We start from the raw sequence: 19,646 nt of genomic DNA on the forward strand, positions 1-19,646 counted from the left end.
CCGCTTGAAACCTGTGGATGGGACCTACCACCTAACATGCATAGAGTAAGCAAGCAAGTCGCGCGCGCGCGGGGCAATGTCAAATGATATGATCTAAGTAAAAAATGTATGTACACAGCTGCCGGCAGGAATAAGACAACAGACGAAACCAAACCCCACTTGTGATGGACGACTATTTAGTTTATTACTATATTACTGTGTATTGTCTTCTCTCCTGCTCGATCGGGTTCATTCTTGGCGCCATCATTGCCTCTCCTTCCTTTGCACTTGTTACAGAACACGATCGATGCCCCCCTCACACTGCTGCTGACAGCACAGGATCGATCGATTCGGGCCATGGCGAAGATCATCCTGCTGCTGCTGGTGGCGGCGTTAACGTTCTTGGCAACGCAAGCTCAGGCGCAGCCGGCGTCGTCCGGCGGTCCGGAGCCGACGGGGGTGGGCATCAAGGTGTCTTTCCGTCCCAGCGTGGCCATAGTGGTGGGCATCTTCACCATGATCTTCTCCCTCACCTTCCTCCTCCTCATGTACGCCAAGTTCTGCCACAACTCCTCCTCGCCGCCCTTGCTGCCCACCACCACCAACAACAGCCCCGGCCGTATGGCCACCGCGGTCGACGCCGAAGCCAACAGCGGTGTGGGCAAGGGGGTGATCGAGTCGCTGCCCTTCTTCCGGTTCGCTGCGCTGCGTGGCGCGCGGCAGGGGCTGGAGTGCGCGGTGTGCCTGGCCCGGTTCGACGACGCCGACCTGCTCCGGCTCCTCCCGCGCTGCCGCCACGCCTTCCACCTCGACTGCGTCGACCGCTGGCTAGCCACCAGCGCCAGCTGCCCGCTCTGCCGCGCCCGCGTCCATGCCGACGACGCCGACCTCGGCCTCAAGTACGCCGCCGCCAGCGCGCGTTTCGTCTTCGGCGCCGCCGCGGACGACCACCCTACCCCGGTGGTAGCGTCAGGGTCGATGTCAGGTCGTGACCTCACGGCGGGCATATTCGTGGAGCGCGTCCCGTCGTCTCGATTCGGCGTCGGCGTCGCCGGCGAGAATAGCAATGATCTGGACAGGCACCGGCACCGCATCGTGGTGTCCGACGTGGTCTTCAAGAGCCGGTGGAGCGACCTCAGCTCCGCCGACCTCCTCGCGCTCGACACCGAGATGCTGCGCTCCTTCTCCAGCGGCCACTTGGACTTGGACGTCGGCCAAGACATTGTTTTCGTCGGACATCACGCTACTACTACCACTCTAGAAGACAGCAGCGGAACGGTGGAGAAGAAGCGGCTGCTTGAGAAGGGAGATCTGCAGCAGGCTTCGTCGTCGGCATCGATAAGAGGTTGTGGGTCGTCCGGGGCACGGTCCATGTCGGAGATCGTGAGGCTGCCGAGGGTGGCGAGACCGATGGCCAGGACAGAGGAGGAGAGACGGTGGGCGCCCATCGCCCGCCGGACGGCGCGGTGGTTCGCCGTTCGCCAGGAGGGAGGGGGACGCCGTTGACGGACACGCCCACGTCACACATCCGCGTCCCAGACTCCTCCTACTCCTACGTACTCCTCGCGTGCGTAGTGAGTGTAAACTAAAAAAATTGCCGCGATCGATATCATCCGTTCGTATGTAAATTACTAGTACAAGAATTATTCGAAACGCCACACGAATTTAAACAGATTTTTCGTCTCTGCATTTTCGTTTTTGAACTAAAGTGTTCTGCATTGTCATTTGTTATCGGAGTTTCATCTGACTGGGCATAGAGCCATAGAGATTGAGTGGGGTCAATTATTTTGTAATTTAGTGTTGATTATATATAGTTAATTGACAGAATTTAGCATGAAGTTGATGAAATTATTATCTTCTCTCAGCTGGTTTCGCCTCGGGTTTCATCTATCAAAGAAAAGTACTCCCCTCCGTCCCACCAAAAATGTCTGAGATTTATTAAAATTTAAATATATCTATATGCTTTAAATGTCTTCAGACATTTTTGATGAGACGAATGGAGTAGAACGCTTATGGTAATCGACAAGGATCGTGCACATAGTAACATGCATATACGAATAGTGCGGAGTGTAACTTTCTATCCATGACGGCTTGAACTTGTATAGCTACCACTAGTAGAAACAAGGGCTTTGGTTTTTTGCCCCAGATGTCATTTGCACCGGATTTGGCACGAACCGGTGCTAAAAGGGGTCATTAGCACCGGTTCGTGGGGCGCAGCCGGCCGAGGGACCTTTAGCACCGGTTCGTATTACGAACCGGTGCAAATGATCTATCTTTTGCACCGGTTCGTAACACAAACCGGTGCAAAAGGTTCGTCGCCAGGCACGTGTCAGCCGAGGAACCTTTAGCACCGGTTCGTGTTACGAACCGGTGCAAAAGATAGACCATTTGCACCGGTTCGTAACACGAACCGGTGCTAAAGGTCCCCAGCCCTATTTCAGCTCAGCTACCCGGCCAAACAGCCCACTCACTTCATTTTTGCTTGGAGAAGGTGTGTGTGTTGAGTGCTAAGTTGCTTCTCTTTGGCATGCACATAAGGTGCTCGATGAAATGTGTGAGAGAGTGATGCCGCTTGATTTTACACCCAACAAAAATGAGATGAGGTGCCGGAGCGACACTTAAGCTTTCTCCTCTTTCTTTCCTCCTCGATCAAGGTTTAAGCAACAACTTAACCCTTTCATTTGTACGGTGCTAATTTCCACTATTTATAAATATTATGATGTTTTGTAATTGTTTAGTGATAAACTTAATTAATTATTTGATGTAGATGAACCGGCGGCAATGGATGTACGTTGACCGACGTCTACCCGAGTTCAGATCGGGCCTGGAAGAATTTATCCGTGTGGCTCAGGAAAACCCACAGGCGGATGGTTTTATGTGTTGTCCATGTGTTGATTGCCATAACTTGAAGCAATACCCTGAATGGAAAGTCATTCACTCCCACCTGCTTTGGAAAGGTTTCATGCCCAGCTATAATTGTTGGACCAAGCATGGAGAAAGAGGGGTTATGATGGAAGACGACGAAGAAGAAGAGGATGATGATATGTACCCTAACTACAGTGATACTGCAACAGGGCATGATGAAGATGAAGATGCAGGAGGAGGTGATTAAGATGAAGAGGCATCAGATGAGCCCGTTGATGATGATCTTCGTCGGGCCATCGCCGATGCACACAGAGATGCAGAAACAGAAAACGAGAAGCGAAAGTTAAAGGGCATGTTAGATGATCACAAAAAGAAGTTATATCCAAATTGCGAAGATGGCAACACAAAGCTCGGTGCCACCCTGGAGTTGCTGCAATGGAAGGCAGAGGCTGGTATATGTGACAAGCCATTTGAGAAGTTACTGAAAATAATGAAGAGGAGGTTTCCAAAGAATAACGAATTGCCTGACAGTACATACGAAGCAAAGAAGGCTCTCTGCCCTCTAGGATTAGAGGTGCTGAAGATACATGCATGCATTAATGACTGCATCCTCTACCGCGCTGAGTATGAAAATTTGGAAAAATGTCCGGTATGCACTGCACTTCGGTATAAGATCAGGCGAGATGACCCTGGTGATGTTGAGGGCGAGCCCCCTAGGAAGAGGGTTCCTGCCAAGGTTATGTGGTATGCTCCTATAATACCACGGTTGAAACGTCTGTTCAGAAATAAAGAGCATGCCAGGTTGTTGCGATGGCACAAAGAAGACCGTAAGAAAGACGAGATGCTGAGACACCCCGCTGATGGGTCGCAGTGGAGGACAATCGATAGAGAGTTCCCGGATTTTGCAGATGACGTGAGGAACTTAAGGTTTGGCCTAAGTACAGATGGAATGAATCCTTTTGGGGAGCAGAGCTACAGTCATAGCACTGTAGGATGACGTTGCATAGAAAACAAAAATTTTCCTACCGCGAACACGCAATCCAAGCCAAGATGCAATCTAGAAGACGGTAGCAACGAGGGGGTATCGAGTCTCACCCTTGAAGAGATTCCAAAGCCTACAAGATGAGGCTCTTGTTGCTGCGGTAGACGATCACTTGCCGCTTGCAAAAGCGCGTAGAAGATCTTGATCACGATCGGTTCCGGCGCCACGAACGGGCAGCACCTCCGTACTCGGTCACACGTTCGGTTGTTGATGAAGACGACGTCCACCTCCCCGTTCCAGCGGGCAGCGGAAGTAGTAGCTCCTCTTGAATCCGACAGCACGACGGCGTGGTGTCGGTGGCGGTGTAGAAGTCCGGCGGAGCTTCGCTAAGCTATGCGGCCAATATGGAGGAGAGGAGCTTGGCTAGGGTTTGGGAGGGGTGGCCGGCCACTCTATGGGGGGCGGCCAGCTTATGGTCTTGGGTGGTCGGCCCCCTCCCTTGGCCTCTCATTATATAGGTGGATCCCAAGTGTTGGTGTCCAAGTCTTCGAATAAGACCCGAAACCAAAACCTTCCATAGGAGGGGGCAAACCTAGCCCAACTAGGACTCCCACCCAAAGGTGGGATTCCCACCTCCCATGTGGGGGGTGGCCGGCCCCCTATGGTGGAGTCCACTTGGGACTCCACCCCCACTAGGGCTGGCCGGCCATGGAGGTGGAGTCCCTTGTGGACTCCACCTTCCTTGGTGGTTTCTTCCGGACTTTTCTAGAACCTTCTAGAACCTTCCATAGAACCTTCCGCGACATTTTATTTCACATAAAATGACATCCTATATATGAATCTTATTCTCGGACCATTCCGGAACTCCTCGTGATGTCCGGGATCTCATCCGGGACTCCGAACAAATATTCGAACTCCATTCCATAATTCAAGAACTACCATTTCAACATCCAACTTTAAGTGTGTCACCCTACGGTTCGAGAACTATGCGGACATGGTTGAGTACTCACTCCGACCAATAACCAATAGCGGGATCTGGAGATCCATAATGGCTCCCACATATTCAACGATGACTTTAGTGATCGAATGAACCATACACATATATTACCAATTCCCTTTGTCTCACGATATTTTACTTGTCCGAGGTTTGATCTTCGGTATCACTCTATACCTTGTTCAACCTCGTCTCTGACAAGTACTCTTTACTCGTACCGTGGTATGTGGTCTCTTATGAACTCTTTCATATGCTTGCAAGACATTAGACGACATTCCACCGAGAGGGCCCAGTATATCTATCCGTCATCGGGATGGACAAATCCCCTTTGTTGATCCATATGCCTCAACTCATACTTTAGGATACTTAATCCCACCTTTATAGCCACCCATTTACGCGGTGGTGTTTGGTGTAATCAAAGTACCTTTCCGGTATAAGTGATTTACATGATCTCATGGTCATAAGGACTAGGTAACTATGTATCGAAAGCTTATAGCAAATAACTTAATGACGAGATCTTATGCTACGCTTAATTTGGGTGTGTCCATTATATCATTCACACAATGACATAACCTTGTTATTAATAACATCCAATGTTCATGATTATGAAACTAATCATCCATTAATCAACAAGCTAGTTTAAGAGGCATACTAGGGACTTCTTGTTTGTCTACATATCACACATGTACTAATGTTTCGGTTAATACAATTCTAGCATGATATATAAACATTTATCATAAACATAAAGATATAAATAATAACCACTTTATTATTGCCTCTAGGACATATCTCCTTCAGTCTCCCACTTGCACTAGAGTCAATAATCTAGTTTACATTTGTAAAGATATAACACCTTGGCCTTCTGGTGCTTTATCATGTATTGCTCACGGGAGAGGTTTTTAGTCATCGGATCGACACGCTCGTAAACGTATGTATTTTGTAATTCATTTGCGTCTCAACGCATCACTCATTTCCAAATGAGCTGGCATTAAATATGTTTGATCTTCTGGTGGAACCTTAATTCATTGTCTGAAATATGTCACTAATATTGTCACACACAATATAGCTTCAAAGTTCTGACTCTGTCGGAACTACACCAAGTTCTCAAAGAACCTCTTGACTTAACATCCTTTGTCATTGTCAAAACAATGACATACTCTGCCTTCTTTTGTAGAATCCGTCACCATATTTAGAACCCTTCTAAATCTAGCATAGACAACTTCTAGCTCATTGTGCTACCTTTTAAACAACACTTCGTCTAATTTGAGATTGAATTTATATTTTATATGTGATAAAACCAATATCGGTGTAACACCTTACATCGATTTGTTTGTCATTTCTTCATACAAAAATATATATATATATATCCTTAGTTCTTCTAAAGTACTCAAGGATATTCTTACTGTAGATCCAATGATCATCATATGAATCATTCTGGTATATGCTCATAACACTTTATAGCACATGATATCTGATTGTGTACATATTATCCGTGATCTATAATCACTCATGTGTTTTTAATCATTGAGTGTCGATACACTCAAGTCTTGTTAAACCTTCACATGACAAGAACATTTTCTTAATATTTCTATATTGAACTACTTCAATATCCATCATATGTACTTTGACTTAAACTTATTTATGTGTTTCAATCTATCTTCATAGATCTTGACACTAAATTTGTTTCGATCCATATCCTTCCATTGAAGTTAATTCTCAATGAAACCTTTTAATCAAGTATATAATTACATCATTTATAACCAACTATATGTCACCTACATAAAGTATTATAAATGTGTCTTAGCGCTCCCACTTAATTTCTTGCAAATGCAAGCCTCTTCATTGTTTCTGATGAAATCAAAAACTCTTTGACTATTTCATCTAGTGAAGATTCAAACTCCGCTATACTTACTTCATCAAATTGAAGTTTGTATACCTATCTAGTATTCCACGGATCAGCAAAACTCTTGGTTGTATCTTGTATACACCTTTAATACACACTTCTGATAAGTAATGTATTTTGCCATCCTACTAACATATCTCATAAAGGAAATATGTAGTGATTACTAGAATAATCCACATAGACTTTAAGCATTGCTACGGAAGATCTAATCTTGTCGTAGTCAACTCTTTGAACTTTGTCGTAAACAACTTTTCGACAAGTTAAGCTTCTTCAAGGATATTTCATCCAAGTCCATCAATTTTATAGATCTATTTTCTTTCAAAAAGTATTCATCTATCTTGGATTTCATGGCGTATGGCCATTTTAACGGAGTCAGGGCCCATCATAACTTCTTTGTTTTGTAGTTGGTTTATCATTGTTCAAAATCAATCCTTTGTCCACAAATCATTTATTTGATCACAAAGTAAACCATACCTACAAGGTTCAATATGTACTTCGATCTCCATGGCTAAAACACTTTGTAGTCATGGGAGCCATGATCGTTGTGGCCGCTTTCGAAACCAATTCCGATGCTGCGCTACTCTGATCATTATGCTCAGGTTCATAAACCTTATCAAAATATATTGTCCTCCCACTCAAATACTTCACTAGAAACAATTTCTCGGAAATAAGAAACATTGACAAACATTTTTTTTTTCTTTGTCTCGTGGGAAGAATTCCCAATCAAATCTCTGGGATAACCAACAAAGACATTCATCCGATTTTGGTTGACTATTAGGGTTTATACCCATGCCATAACTTGTATGGTGTCATTTCAACGGATCATGATGATGCTCTATTCAGTGTAAAAGCGGTAGTCACTAAAGCATAATCCACAAAAATATAATGGCATCAATATTTTATCTCATCATTGATCCAACAAAGTTTGGATATATCTCTTGGATACTTCATCATCACTATGATACTCCAAGAAACGTAAGTTGTAGAACAATTTCATAACTCTCTTAGATGTTCGCTAAAACTCGTAATTCAAATATTTCCACCATGATCCAATCATAGATATTTGATTTCTATTACGATGATTTCCACTTCATGCTGAAATTTATTTGAATCCTATTCAAATGTTTCAAACTTTTCCTTATTGAATATATCCACATATATACTCAATTCATTGTTTGAAAGTTTTCATGAAGTAGAAGAATCTTCCGCACACAACTATGCCCAGTGAACCACATATATCATTATGTATGTTTTCACTAAGTTAGTTGCCCGTTCAACTCTTCGGCCTATGAACGGTATTTCAGTCATTACCTTTTAGAAAAGATTTTGCAAGTGCCAAACGATTCAACAAATCGAATGACTCCAAAAATCCATTTGCATGGAGTTCCTTCATGCGATCCTTTCTAACATGACCTAAATTGCGGTTCCACAAATAAGTGGAATTCAAATCATTTGCCTTATGGCATTTTTAGCGTCAGTGTTATGTATGTGTGTTTCACCATTTAAGATTTATAATAACTTATCCATCATACATGGAGTAATGTCATAATTTGAACAACTCATTGTTTTCATTTGACCAGAGCAAAATAACAATTTATTAAGCTCTTTATTATAAATTCTAAGGGCTAGATAGAATGCCAACGACGAACATAATAACACTTTATTTTTGTTCAGGCGAACATTCTTATCATATTCCTTGTCAGTCACTTAGGCCATTGTATTCTTGAATTGCGTTGTTTTGTATGACACTTCATACCAACCAATATGGTATTAATACCCAAGAATTTCATTGTGTGACTTAACTAGGAATACAACCATAACATGTATATCATTTATATACACAGAGCTAGACTTTCTAGTCTTTTCTTTCTGTTGCCAAAATATCTTTTGCGGTTTCTCTTTTAGCTTTCCTCATTATTCAGAAAAACATTTCAACATCAATAACTTCTAGGTTTGTTGGTCAAATACCAATAACCTTGAGGTTCTTACTTTGAAGTTGATCATCATATGACAAGTGTTCTAGATTTCACATATTAGTAACTATGATGAACAATTTCACTCATAATTTTATCCATCAATTCATGACAACTTTTTGAGACCATGTCTACGTACATGCTAGGCTCATAAAGTTTAACCTTAGTATTCGCATGTGCAAATCAGGCTTGCACCCATTGTAAGCACACGTAGAATCTATAACACCCGATCATCACGTGATGCTTCGAAACGACGAGTCTTAGCAATGGTGCATACTAAGGATGATAACTTCATGGATATGCGAATATCATTAGTGCCCCAATAGCTGGAGGATTGTGACGTCTTGCGTCTTCAACCTTCATACATTCCCATAAAACTTATGAGTTTATGTAGTCTCACCAAATTATATTCTATCATCTTGCAATAAGGTCTTAGATATCACATATATCTCATACCTTGATTATTTCTGAAAACTAAATTTTCAGCTCCTTATTTTTCAAACATATTTGAACTTTCAAGTTTCATGGAGACAAGATAACTTTAGGTACTAATTGAAACCATAGCTCTTTGAATCAACAATGTGAGGTTTACTAAAAGTTTGCAATAGGACTTAATCAATTCTTGATTCTTTAACAATACGGTACCAATCAGTAAAGTTTCTTGTCAGATTTTAACAGTATTTCTATCTCAATAACAAGACTAGCGCATAGTAGTAAACGGATGCCAATACTACAAAATTAATTCAAAATACTACTCAGACTATGTTTATGATAATTAGTTCATGTTTTAATCTAATTACTAATGAACTCCCACTTAATACAACATCCCTCATAGTTGTTAAGTGGTACACGATCCAAATCCACTACACCAAAACCGATCATCACGTGAGATGATGTAGCTTCAATGGTGAACATCAACATGTTGATCATATCATCCATATGACTCGTGTTCAACCTTTCGGTTTCCGTTGTCCCGAGGCCATGTACGTACATGCTAGGCTCGTCAAGCAAACCCAAGTATTCCGCGTGTGCAACATGGCTTACACCCGTTGTATGTCAAGTTTATCACACCCGATCATCACGAGATGCTTCAAAACGTCGAACAATGCAACGGTGCATACGAGGGAAGAACACTTTATTATCTTGATATTAATGTGAGGGATCATCTTATAATGCTACCGTCGCGATCTAAGCAAAATAAGATGCATAAAAGGATTAACATCACATGCAGTTCATATGTGATATGATATGGCCCTTTTGTCTTTGCGCCTTTGATCTTCATCTCCAAAGCACGGATATGATCTCCATCATCTTCGGGCATGATCTCCATCATCGTCGGTGTAGCGTCAAGGTTCATGGCGCCGTCTTCATGGTTGTTCACCTCATGTAGCAACTATAACAACTACTTTGAAATACTACTCAACATGAAAATTAAAGACAACCATAAGGCTCCTGCCGGTTGCCACAATACAATAATGATCATCTCATACATATTCATCATCATATCATGGCCATATCACATCACCAAACCCTGCAAAAACAAGTTAGACGTCTCTAATTTGGTTTGCATATTTTACGTGGTTTAGGGTTTTCGAGAGAGATCTAATCTACCTACGAACATGAACCACAACGTTGATACTAATGTTTTCAATAGAAGAGTAAATTGAATCTTCACTATAGTAGGAGAGACAGACACCCGCAAAGCCTCTTATGCAATACAAGTTGCATGTCAAACGAGGAACAAGTCTCATGAACGCGGTCATGTAAAGTTAGTCCGAGCCGCTTCATCCCACTATGCCACAAAGATGCAAAGTACTCAAACTAAAGATAACAAGAGCATCAACGCCCACAAACCATTGTGTTCTACTCGTGCAACCATCTATGCATAGATACGGCTCTGATACCACTGTAGGATGACGTTGCATAGAAAACAAAAAATTTCCTACCGCGAACACGCAATCCAAGCCAAGATGCAATCTAGAAGACGGTAGCAACGAGGGGGTATCGAGTCTCACCCTTGAAGAGATTCCAAAGCCTACAAGATGAGGCTCTTGTTGCTGCGGTAGACGATCACTTGCCGCTTGCAAAAGCGCGTAGAAGATCTTGATCACGATCGGTTCCGGCGCCACGAACGGGCAGCACCTCCGTACTCGGTCACACGTTCGGTTGTTGATGAAGACGACGTCCACCTCCCCGTTCCAGCGGGCAGCGGAAGTAGTAGCTCCTCTTGAATCCGACAGCACGACGGCGTGGTGTCGGTGGCGGTGTAGAAGTCCGGCGGAGCTTCGCTAAGCTATGCGGCCAATATGGAGGAGAGGAGCTTGGCTAGGGTTTGGGAGGGGTGGCCGGCCACTCTATGGGGGGCGGCCAGCTTATGGTCTTGGGTGGTCGGCCCCCTCCCTTGGCCTCTCATTATATAGGTGGATCCCAAGTGTTGGTGTCCAAGTCTTCGAATAAGACCCGAAACCAAAACCTTCCATAGGAGGGGGCAAACCTAGCCCAACTAGGACTCCCACCCAAAGGTGGGATTCCCACCTCCCATGTGGGGGGTGGCCGGCCCCCTATGGTGGAGTCCACTTGGGACTCCACCCCCACTAGGGCTGGCCGGCCATGGAGGTGGAGTCCCTTGTGGACTCCACCTTCCTTGGTGGTTTCTTCCGGACTTTTCTAGAACCTTCTAGAACCTTCCATAGAACCTTCCGCGACATTTTATTTCACATAAAATGACATCCTATATATGAATCTTATTCTCCGGACCATTCCGGAACTCCTCGTGATGTCCGGGATCTCATCCGGGACTCCGAACAAATATTCGAACTCCATTCCATAATTCAAGAACTACCATTTCAACATCCAACTTTAAGTGTGTCACCCTACGGTTCGAGAACTATGCGGACATGGTTGAGTACTCACTCCGACCAATAACCAATAGCGGGATCTGGAGATCCATAATGGCTCCCACATATTCAACGATGACTTTAGTGATCGAATGAACCATACACATATATTACCAATTCCCTTTGTCTCACGATATTTTACTTGTCCGAGGTTTGATCTTCGGTATCACTCTATACCTTGTTCAACCTCGTCTCCTGACAAGTACTCTTTACTCGTACCGTGGTATGTGGTCTCTTATGAACTCTTTCATATGCTTGCAAGACATTAGACGACATTCCACCGAGAGGGCCCAGAGTATATCTATCCGTCATCGGGATGGACAAATCCCACTGTTGATCCATATGCCTCAACTCATACTTTCCGGATACTTAATCCCACCTTTATAGCCACCCATTTACGCAGTGGTGTTTGGTGTAATCAAAGTACCTTTCCGGTATAAGTGATTTACATGATCTCATGGTCATAAGGACTAGGTAACTATGTATCGAAAGCTTATAGCAAATAACTTAATGACGAGATCTTATGCTACGCTTAATTTGGGTGTGTCCATTATATCATTCACACAATGACATAACCTTGTTATTAATAACATCCAATGTTCATGATTATGAAACTAATCATCCATTAATCAACAAGCTAGTTTAAGAGGCATACTAGGGACTTCTTGTTTGTCTACATATCACACATGTACTAATGTTTCGGTTAATACAATTCTAGCATGATATATAAACATTTATCATAAACATAAAGATATAAATAATAACCACTTTATTATTGCCTCTAGGACATATCTCCTTCAAGCACTTGGCCTGTAACTCTATGTATCTATAACCTTCCGCCTTGGTTGTGCATGAAGCGGAAGTTCATTATGATGCCAGTGCTCATCCAAGGCCCGAAGCAACCCGGCAACGACATTGATGTGTACCTACAGCCATTATTTGAAGAACTCTTACAGTTGTGGAGCAAACCAGGTGTACATGCATGGGATGAGTACAAACAGGAGTCATTTAACCTACGAGCGTTGCTTTTCATGACCATTAATGATTGGCCTGCTCTTAGTAACCTTTCAGGACAGACAAACAAGGGATACAATGCATGCACCCACTGTTTAGATGAGACCGAAGGTGCCTATTTGCATAAATGTAAGAAGGTTGTGTACCTGGGGCATCGTCGATTTCTTCCAAAGAGGCACCCCGTCAGAAAGAAAGGCAATCATTTCGGAGGTGAGGCAGATCGCCGGGTGAAGCCTGAACTCCGTACCGGTGATGCTTTACTTGATATGGTCAAGGACCTAAAAGTAATCTTTGGAAAGGGTCCTGGCGGTCAATCTGTTCCGAATGACGACGTTACCGGACACGCACCCATGTGGAAGAAAAAATCTATATTTTGGGATCTACCCTATTGGAAAGTCCTAGAGGTCCGCTCTTCAATCGACGTGATGCACGTGACGAAGAATCTTTGCGTGAACCTGCTAGGCTTCTTAGGTGTGTATGGGAAGACAAAAGATACACCAGAAGCACGGGAGGACCAGTATCGTATGAAAGTCCCAAAAGACAAGCAAGAACAGGATTACAAGGATACAGGGAGTCGCTTAAGTCCTGCCAGCTACGCTCTTACCAAAGCAGAGAAGGATATCTTTTTTGAAGTCCTTTACAGTATCAAGGTCCCGTCTGGCTTCTCCTCCAATATAAAGGGAATTATAAATATGGAGAAGAAAACATTCCAGAACCTGAAGTCGCATGACTGCCACATTATTATGACGCAGTTGCTTCCGGTTGCACTGAGGGGGCTTCGCGGAAAATGTTCGAATACCCATTGTGAAGCTATGTGCATTCCTTAATGCGATATCTCAGAAGGTAATCGATCCAGCTAGTCTTCCAAGGTCACAGAAGGATGTGGTGCAATGTCTTGTTAGCTTTGAGTTGGTGTTTCCACCATCTTTCTTCAATATTATGACACATCTCCTGGTTCACCTTGTCGAAGAGATTGCCATCCTCGGTCCTGTCTTTCTACACAATATGTTCCCCTTCGAGAGGTTCATGGGGGTCTTAAAGAAATATGTTCATAACCGTGCTAGGCCAGAAGGAAGCATCTCCAAGGGCTATGGAACAGAGGAGGTCATCGAGTTCTGTGTTGACTTCATTCCTGACCTTAAGTCGATTGGTGTTCCTGAATCGCGACATGAGGGGCGACTAAGTGGAAAAGGCACGCTAGGAAGGAAATCAATGATATGTAGGGACGGCATTTCTTTCACTCAAGCACACTACACAGTTCTACAAAGTTCCACCTTGGTGGCCCCGTATATCACTGATCACAAGAATATTGTGCGCTCGTAACATACGGGCGATCGAAGACTGGATTACGCATAAACATATGCAGACATTCGGCGGTTGGCTCCGAGAACATCTCATTAATAACAACAATATTGTAGATCAGTTGTACATGTTGGCTGGGTCACCATCTTTGACTATAGTGACTTTCCAGGGGTACGAGATAAATGGAAATACCTTCTACACGTTCGCCCAAGATAAAAAGAGCACCAACCAAAACAGTGGTGTCCGCATTGATGCAACAAACACTAGCAGTGGCAAAAAGGACACATATTATGGTTAGATAGAGGAGATATGGGAACTTGACTATGGACCTTCTTTTAAGGTCCCTTTATTTCGGTGCAAATGGTTCAAGCTGGATGGAAAAGGGGTAAAGGTAGACCAGCTGTACGGAATGACAACAGTGGATCTCAACAATCTTGGTTACAGAGACGAACCATTCGTCCTAGCCAATGATGTGGCTCAGGTTTTCTATGTGAATGACATGTCCTCTAGACCGAAGAAAAGAAAACATAAGGAAACGAGCTCATCCGATGAGCCAAAGCGTCACATAGTTCTTTCAGGGAAAAGAACCATCGTGGGAGTGGAGGACAAGACAGACATGTCAGAAGATTATAATAAGTTTGCTGAAATTCCGCCCTTCACAGTGAACATTGATCCAACCATCGCGTTAAATGCTGAAGATACTCCATGGTTACGGTCGAAGCGATCATAATGTATTAATTATTATCCTGTACCTTGAGCTCATATTGTGAAGCATTTGTTGTGATATGTATCAGTAACATTGGTCGTTTGAACTAAATGCAATTATCCAAGTTTATTATTTTTCTAGATACACATGTTTGGAAATTTATCCTCACCTACTGGTTGTTGGGTGTATACTAGCAGCTTCCGAGCGGGACTTGCGGGAAGAGTTACTCGGGCGGAGCTTCCGAAGATGTCTAAGACGGCCGTCCATCTAAGACATCTTCGAGAAACTCCGCCGGAGAGGCTCTTTCCTTCGAGGTCGCCGTCGTCGGGTTATATACCAGCTCCCTGGAAGCTCTCTATGCTCTCCCCTCCTTACCCTGAGCTACTGTTTGTTGGGTGTATACTAGCAGCTTGCGGGAAGAGTTCTCGGGTGAAGTTTCCAAAGATGTCTAAGATGGCCAGCCATCTAAGACATCTTCGAGAAACTTCGCCGGAGAGGCTCTTTCCTTCTTGGTCGTTGCATCTTCTCTCTTTGTTCTCTCTACTCTCCCCGGAGGGGCTATATATAGCGGTGTGTGCCTCCAGATAATCCCCTCCCCCCAGATGAAACCACCCCAGATAAGGCAAATAACAGATAAGCCTCCCCCAGATTTAGCCCCCCCATCTTTAGCACCGGTTCCAACCAGGAACCGAGATAAAAGGATATATAAACTAATCCACCATCTTTATCACCGGTTCCAGCCAGTAAACGGGATAAAAGGGGTATATAAACTAATCAACCGTCTTTAGCACCGGTTCCAGCCATTAACCGGGATAAAACGACAACGACTTTATTGAAATTTAACAAGATACGTTAACTAAACTTAAACTAAAACAACGACAACACTGCTTTATTGAAATTCATCATTAACTAAATTTAAACTAAAATAACAACTTCTACTAGTTCTTCCGCGCATCCGCTGCTGCCCTCCTGGCTGCCGCCTCCTGCCGCAGCTCCTCCTCACGATGACGCTTATGCATCTCCTCACTATCCAGATCCGTCACACGCGGCCGCTTATGCAGCTCCTGGAGACTCTGCCTCTCAAATGCTTCTATGGTAGCCGCTAGCGCCGCCTCCTCCCACTCCTCTATCTCTGCAAGCTGCGGGTCCACCTCATCCGTTGCTGCCCTCCTGGTTGCCGCCTCTTGCCGCAGCAGCTCCTCCCACTCCTGTATCTCCGCGAGCTGCGGGTCCACTTCCACCGGCGGCGGGTGCGGCTTTGGGGGCATTGTGCAATGGGCTAGGGTTTGGTGATGAGTGAAATGGGAGAGACGGGGGCATACTATTTATAAAGGGTGTTTAGGCGGGAAATCTCCGTGCTGCGCGTCGTGGCGGGAAAATATCCCGCGCGGCGTCGTGGCGGGAAAATGTCCCGCGCGGCGTCGTGGCGGGAAAATGTCCAGCGCAGCATCGTGGCGGGAACAATCCCGCACGGCTTCGTGGCGGAAACCCGCGCAGCGTCGTGGCGGGAACTCGATCCCGCGTGAAACATATAAAAAAGGCGGGAAGATAAACAAACTAGCAGCAAAAATTTCAAAAAATTTCAGTCCAACTGGGGACCTTTTGCACCGGTTCGTGGCTGGAACCGGTGCAAAAGACCCGTTTTGCACCGGTTCCAGCCACGAACCGGTGCAAAAGGTCCCCGATAAATTGGGGCGCGCCCACCCTTCTTCTCCATCGCGCGAGGAGCAGTTTTCCAGGGAAACTCTGCCAAATTTTTCCCCGCCCGCCGCCCACGCCGCCTGTGCGCGCCGCCGCCGTCCGCGCCGCCGCTCGCCTCCACCGTCGTCCGCGCCGCCGCCTCCTCCCGCGCCCTCACCGCCCACGTGTGCCGCCGCGCGCCTCCTCCTCTGCCTCGTCCGCGCGTAGCCCGCGCCGCCGCGCGCCCGGCCACCTCCGCCCACCGGCGCCCTCCGCCCGCCGCCGTCCGGCGCCCTCCGCCCGCCTCCTCCTCCGACGCCCCGCCCGCGCCGCCACGCCGGCCGCCGCTCGACAGAGTCGAGGTGAGGCGCCGCGCGCGCCACCCCTGCCTCCATTTTTTTGTTTTAGTTTTTAGGAAATTTTAGTATTTAGATGTGTTAGAAAAAAATTAGATGTTTTAGTTTTTAGGAAATTTTAGTATTTAGATGTGTTAGAAAAAAATTAGATGTTTTAGTTTTTAGGAAATTTTAGTATTTAGATGTGTTAGAAAAAAATTAGATGTTTTAGTTTTTAGAAAATTTTAGTATTTAGATGTGTTAGAAAAAAAATTGGATGTGTTAGGAAAATTTGGATGTGTTAGGAAAATTAGGAAATTTTAGTTAGTTTAGTAAATTTTAGTTAGTTTAGGACATTTTAGTTAGTTAGTTTAATTTTAGATGTGTTAGGAAAATTTGGAAATTCTAGTATTTAGATGTGTTAGAAAAAATTTAGATGGAATATGTAAGTACTTTGTTGATTGGTATGTGTTAGATGGAATATGTAAGTACTTTATTTTAGATGTGTTAGAAAAAAATTAGATGAAATATGTCAGTACTATATTAGTATGTGTTAGAAATTTTTTAATTACTTTGATTCATATTCATAAGTACTTTATTCAAATTCAATATTATATTTGTTAGTTTGCATACGATGCCGCGGCCTCCGCGTCCTGGAGCTAGGACAGTTTTAGAGGAGATGCAGCAGATGGGGGAAGTCCGGGACTGGGCTCCGCCGGGGTGGCACTGGGAGGTGTTATCTTCCGGGGCGCGCACCTTGGTGCGGAATCCGGGTCCCGTCGTCGACCCGGATATTCTCTGGTGGAGGTCTTATGGGCCACGTTCGTTTCAGAGGGAGCCGGCCCCGCCGGAGGAGGTAGCTCAGCGCATTGAAGCGGAGGACCAGCACGTTCGCCGTTACATGTATGCGTTAGACAACATGTATAGGACCGGATGGAGCGTTATGCAGGGATCTCATGTTAGCTATGCTCCCGTTGTTGTTCCGTGGCTTTGGGGGTACACCCAGCGCGGCTCAGGACCCGGTCGGCGCCCTCTAGGACCCGGTCTGCGCGGTTGAGTGGTTGTAGTAGTGATTGATGTATTATCGATCTATGTATGCATGTAACTGCACTATCTGCTTTCAGCACTATATTATCGATCCTTAGTTAAGAACTATATATGTATTGAGCATTATCCTTAATTAGTACCTATATATATATGTATAACTCTAATATTTTGATCATGTATTGAGCATTATTCTTAATTACTTGTAAGTCTTTGCAGAAACTTGTAAGTCTTTGCAGAATCTAGCTTCGTTGTGTTTATAGCATTAGAATAACTTTTAAGTCTTTGCAGAAACTATGGAAAGAGACCTAGAACAAGAATACCTCGTCGAGGAGATTATCCGTGATGATGACGATATCACCTCTATTTACCTAAACCAATCCGGCGAGGGAGACGAGCGAACCCGAGGAGACGGCTCCGATGAGGAAGATGAGCAAGACCACCGTGGAGACGGCTCCGGTGAGGGAGAAGGTGACGACTGCGAGGGAGAAGCTCACGACGCCGAGGTGTATATATATTAATTAACCAAGCCTACAGATATGTGCATATACATATATTAACGTTGTTTCTTCTTTTAGACCTCCCAATCAACACACTCTACTGGCAGAACTAAACGAGGCACGGCCAGAAAGATGGAAGAGCATGAAAGGTGCATCATCACGGAAATCGCTATAGACGGCGAATCGATTTCTCCCAAGCATCACGCAAAAAAGTTTGTAAGTCAATGCGGAGTTATTGTTAGGGACACCAACCCGATCACCACTCAAGAATGGAAGAAACCTGCAAAGGCGGACGAAGGAGTTACTTATGTCGATACGAGATCCAAAAATCTGATGTTTAGGAAACTCATGGTAAATTTCATATTTCCGGAGCCAGCTGACTCTGATAGTGATAATAAAAGGCCAGACCCTGAGGATCCCAAGCTGAATAGCATACAACGAAGAGTCAAGAAGTGGGCTCTTAAGAAGATGGCAATGCAGTTCAACGACTACAAGAAGAAATTGGACAACTCCTTTGTCAAGAAAAAGAAGACTCCAGATTTCAAGGGCCCCTATGAGAAGATAAAAGACCACTGGGAGGCATTTGTGAAGTACAAGACATCGGAGAGGGCAAAGACAAGGTCAGACACCAACAAGAAAAATGCTGCTAATAAGATGTACTTCCATACCATGGGGCGAGGAGGCTACAAGGCTGGCAGACCTAAGTGGGAGAAATGGGAGAATGACCTAATTGCAAACGGGATCCAGCCAGAGGTACGGAAATGGAACCAGCGGTCAAGGGATTGGTTTTACGCGCATGGGGGCACGTTGGACGCACAAGGGTTCTGCATATATACACAAAGACATCGGGAAAACCCACTTCCCATCGAAGCCATTAGAAATGCTGCAAAGGAAGTTGAAGAGGGGAAGTTCCGTCTCGAAAGAGAGAAGGACCAGCTCACACGCGCCCTTGGGAATCCTGAACACCCAGGACGAACACGAACCATACCAGGTGGCAAGCCATGGTGTATTGGGTTTCCTGCAGAAACGAAGAAATATCCCGATAGAAGCCGTTAGAGGCAAAAGGATGTGGTTCAAGAACGCGTTGCTAAGCTAGAGGAGCAAGTGAGGATGATAATGTCAGGCTCAGTCACAGTCACCCAACCTCAACCTAATCCACGGATAGAAGAAGTTGCATTCGATGCTACCGGCCAGGGATCTCAGCGGAAGAGCAGCGTGGCTTCCACGGAGCTGCTGGTGATGATGCGGATGTGGATCCGCAGATGGCTCCTCCCTCCCCTATGGATCCGCAGATGCCTCCTGATCTCTACCCTGTGGACTTTATCACAGAGTCGACACCTTGTGAGCTACATTTCCAAACGATGGGCTACTTAACGCTCAAGGCGGCGATCGGTGATACGTCTCCGACGTATCGATAATTTCTTATGTTCCATGCCACATTATTGATGATATCTACATGTTTTATGCATACT

General features: G+C 44.9%; 1 protein-coding gene across 1 annotated transcript; it reads left to right on the forward strand.

The window, feature by feature from the left end:
• Positions 1-204: 204 nt before the first annotated feature.
• LOC127327946 (putative RING-H2 finger protein ATL12) lies at positions 205-1,783 on the forward strand. Its single transcript, XM_051354775.1, has one exon. The coding sequence runs from the start codon at positions 337-339 to the stop codon at positions 1,483-1,485; it is 1,149 nt and encodes a 382-aa protein (XP_051210735.1). The 5' UTR covers positions 205-336; the 3' UTR covers positions 1,486-1,783.
• The last annotated feature ends 17,863 nt before the right edge of the window (positions 1,784-19,646 follow it).

Source organism: Lolium perenne, chromosome 1 (assembly GCF_019359855.2).
Source record: "Lolium perenne isolate Kyuss_39 chromosome 1, Kyuss_2.0, whole genome shotgun sequence".
NCBI classification, from domain to species: Eukaryota; Viridiplantae; Streptophyta; class Magnoliopsida; order Poales; family Poaceae; genus Lolium; species Lolium perenne.

Excerpts from the sequence above, each read along its gene's own strand:
- LOC127327946 (XM_051354775.1), top strand. The coding sequence starts at position 337 with ATGGCGAAGATCATCCTGCTGCTGCTGGTGGCGGCGTTAACGTTCTTG.